Source organism: Urtica dioica, chromosome 7, assembly GCF_054948205.1.
Source record: "Urtica dioica subsp. dioica isolate 48M chromosome 7, U.dioica_male_clone48M_v1_H2, whole genome shotgun sequence".
Classification (NCBI taxonomy): Eukaryota; Viridiplantae; Streptophyta; class Magnoliopsida; order Rosales; family Urticaceae; genus Urtica; species Urtica dioica.
The window spans coordinates 38,380,839-38,383,767 of NC_142762.1; the positions used below are offsets into that span (position 1 = coordinate 38,380,839).

The 2,929-nt window shown below is 35.8% G+C and overlaps 1 protein-coding gene across 1 annotated transcript; it reads left to right on the plus strand.

Moving 5' to 3' along the window:
• Window positions 1-454: 454 nt before the first annotated feature.
• Window positions 455-2,929, plus strand: LOC149391367 (putative 2-oxoglutarate-dependent dioxygenase AOP1). The gene is made up of 3 exons (XM_089620658.1): window positions 455-848; window positions 1,515-1,839; window positions 2,465-2,929. The coding sequence occupies exons 1-3, from the start codon at window positions 478-480 to the stop codon at window positions 2,714-2,716; spliced, it is 948 nt and encodes a 315-aa protein (XP_089476784.1). The 5' UTR covers window positions 455-477; the 3' UTR covers window positions 2,717-2,929.

Genomic DNA, 2,929 nt, shown 5'->3' on the forward strand with positions numbered 1-2,929 from the left:
GATATATTAAAAGGCCCTTCTAATCTCCCCTTTATTTCCCAAGGAATCCTAAGAAAATTAATTACGTAAACCCAAAATTCATCACAGTACATATGTTCAGTGAGCCCTTACTTACTGAGCGCATATATAATAATCCTGACTATTTAATTAAGAACATTATTTAATGTTCCATTGACATAAATTATTGAACTGCTATAATAATACGTCATATATGATCCATTGACATAAATTATTGAACTGGTATAATAACTATATAGTTTATGAGTATGCCGATTATACTATTTCAGCAATAGCATTGTGACACGTAGTATACATAATGCATAGGGTTTTTCTTATAATAATAAATAAATAATTTCATTCAATATATATTGGTTGCAAAGTGAAACCACTTGCTTTTAATTCACTGGTCTCCAAAACTGCACACCTTCTTCTTCTTCTTCTTCTTCTTCTGCTATAGTAATACCATAACAAAGATATATGGACAAAATAACAAGCGAGAATGAAATCCCAACCCTCCGATTGCCCAAGGAATCAGAAGGAGATGAGGTGGGTAGTTTGGGCGGGAAAGTGAGAGAGGCTTGTGAGAAGTACGGGTGTTTCGTGTTGGAAGACGATGAAGTGATTCCCGAGAGAGTGCGAGAGCAAGTGTTCGAGTCGACAAAGGCGTTGTTCGATCTGCCGGAGGAGACGAAGAAGAGGCATTCGAGCTCGAAGCCGTACCGGAGTTACGCCGGAAACTGCCCCGTCATACCTCTCAGCGAGAGCTTCGGACTCGACAATCCCTCCACCTCCGACTCCGTCACAGCCTTCACTCGCCTCATGTGGCCCCACGGGAACCCTCTTTTCTGGTTTGACTTTTTTTATGTTTCGTTTGACCGGAAATATTACACATTCAATTAACTGCAACATCTGATGATTCAGAGCTAGAAAAACCCTACATCTACATGCATGTGTAGCCGATTCTAGATAAAATTAAATATGAAATCTGTCAAAACTAATTATTAGACATCAAAATTAAAATATATTTTATGATACCGCCAGATGAATTAAATTCTCTTCTTGAAATCGCATATTAATAAATTTTGCTATCTCAACCAGGAAATAATTTTTTTTAAGATATATATATATATATATATATATATATATATATATATGTGTGTGTGTGTGTGTGTGTGGAAGGACGGAGGGAGCTACGCCTAGCAGGAGCTTAAATCCTCCCTCAAAATTTTTGTTTTTACACTTTTTAATCCAAATTTAAAATTTTCTATTATTTTTACCCTAAAAGTTTACAAACACACAAAAAAAAAAAAAAAAAAAAAAATTCACTTTAGCCCCCCTTAAATTTAGAATCTTGCGCTGTCCCATGTGTGTGTGAGGAATGTGCCCTATCTTTAATTTACATTTCAAGATTCAAAGCAACACAAAAATAACAATAGATCTTATATATATATATATATATATATATATATATATATATATATATTGAATTAATTTGATGCATATAATACATTTAGTGAGAGCGTGAGCGAGATGGGAGAGAAGCTGAGGGAGTTGAGCTTGAGGATACTGAGGGTGATGATGGAGAGCTTGGGAGCGGAAAAGCACTACAATGCTCATGTGGAAGGCACGAACACCGTTCTCAGGCTCATGAAGTACCGAGTCGTCGGCGGCGACTCGGCCCAACTCGGCCTGGTCGCTCACACCGACAAGAGCGCCATCTCGATCGTGTTCCAGAACCAAGTCCAAGGCCTCGAGATTCTCACCAAACAAGGCCGTTGGATTCGACTCACCATTCCCGACTCTTCTTCTTACGTCGTCTTCGTCGGCGATGCACTCAAGGTGATAAATATGAATTATATTATTATCATTATACATGCATGGTTTGGCTATATCTATATGAACCAAATACGAATCATAGTGATATATTATCCACGTATGACTGTATGAGTCGGCGAGCAACGCCTTGTGTTAAAAAGGATCAAATGTATTTTCTAACGCTAGATAATCAATACATCAGTCATTACACGTCACAAGATCTGTTTGATTTTTTAGTTTTATATAATATACTCAAATAATTAAATCTAAATATTGTTTTAACGAGTCGCTCGATAAATAACTAAAAATGACGTAATAATCAACAATTTAAAGTTATGAATTTACAAAATAGTTAAGGTTTGTCTTAATTTAGTGAAATAGCTAAAATAAATATACAGTAATTTGGTTTCAAATGTTTTTTTTATCCTAAGAGTAGTTTTTTTTTTAAATGATAAATTGTTTATAATAGTCGTCAAAAATTTTAATTTTGACTGTCAAAATTTTTTTGAAAACATAAATTTGACTACTTTACTAAAAAATTGAAACTTCGATTATTTTACTAATCAATAAGTTTCAAATATGACTAATTTATACCATTTTCCCATTATAAAATGGTTTGACATGCATGTACGTGTACGTGTGTGTATAGGCGTGGAGCAATGGGAGATTTCATGCAGCGACGCACAGGGTGATGTTAAGAGGGGAGAGAGAGAGATATTCGTGTGGGCTGTTCTTAGTCCCAAAAGACGGCTTTACAATCCAAGTCCCTAAAGAGCTGGTTGACCACGACCACCCTCTTCTCTATCGCCCCTTTGACTTCTCTCAATACTTCTCCTTCTTCCTCTCCAACCTCACCGACGACGCTCTCGACCTCTTTGCCCGCAAATCTCCCCTCATTTAATTATATCATCAATACTATCACTGTGTTTCAAATTTTCGACAACTTGGTTAATGCTAAAACATGAGACACAGAGGGAGAGAGAAAAAAAAAGGAAGGGCAAACTGTAAGCGCTTTTTTCTAATTAGGGAAAGTCAGGACAAGACTTCTTTCTTGATGATATGGGCCTCTATGTATGAATTTACAAAAAAAAAAAAAAAAAAAAAAAAAATCAAA

What these genes read in the sequence shown, in the direction of transcription:
- LOC149391367 (XM_089620658.1), top strand. Translation starts at nt 478, where the DNA reads ATGGACAAAATAACAAGCGAGAATGAAATCCCAACCCTCCGATTGCCC. An exon ending in CACGGGAACCCTCTTTTCTG is followed by an intron (nt 849 to 1,514) that starts GTTTGACTTTTT and finishes TAATACATTTAG; the next exon opens with TGAGAGCGTGAGCGAGATGG. An exon ending in TCGTCGGCGATGCACTCAAG is followed by an intron (nt 1,840 to 2,464) that starts GTGATAAATATG and finishes GTGTGTGTATAG; the next exon opens with GCGTGGAGCAATGGGAGATT.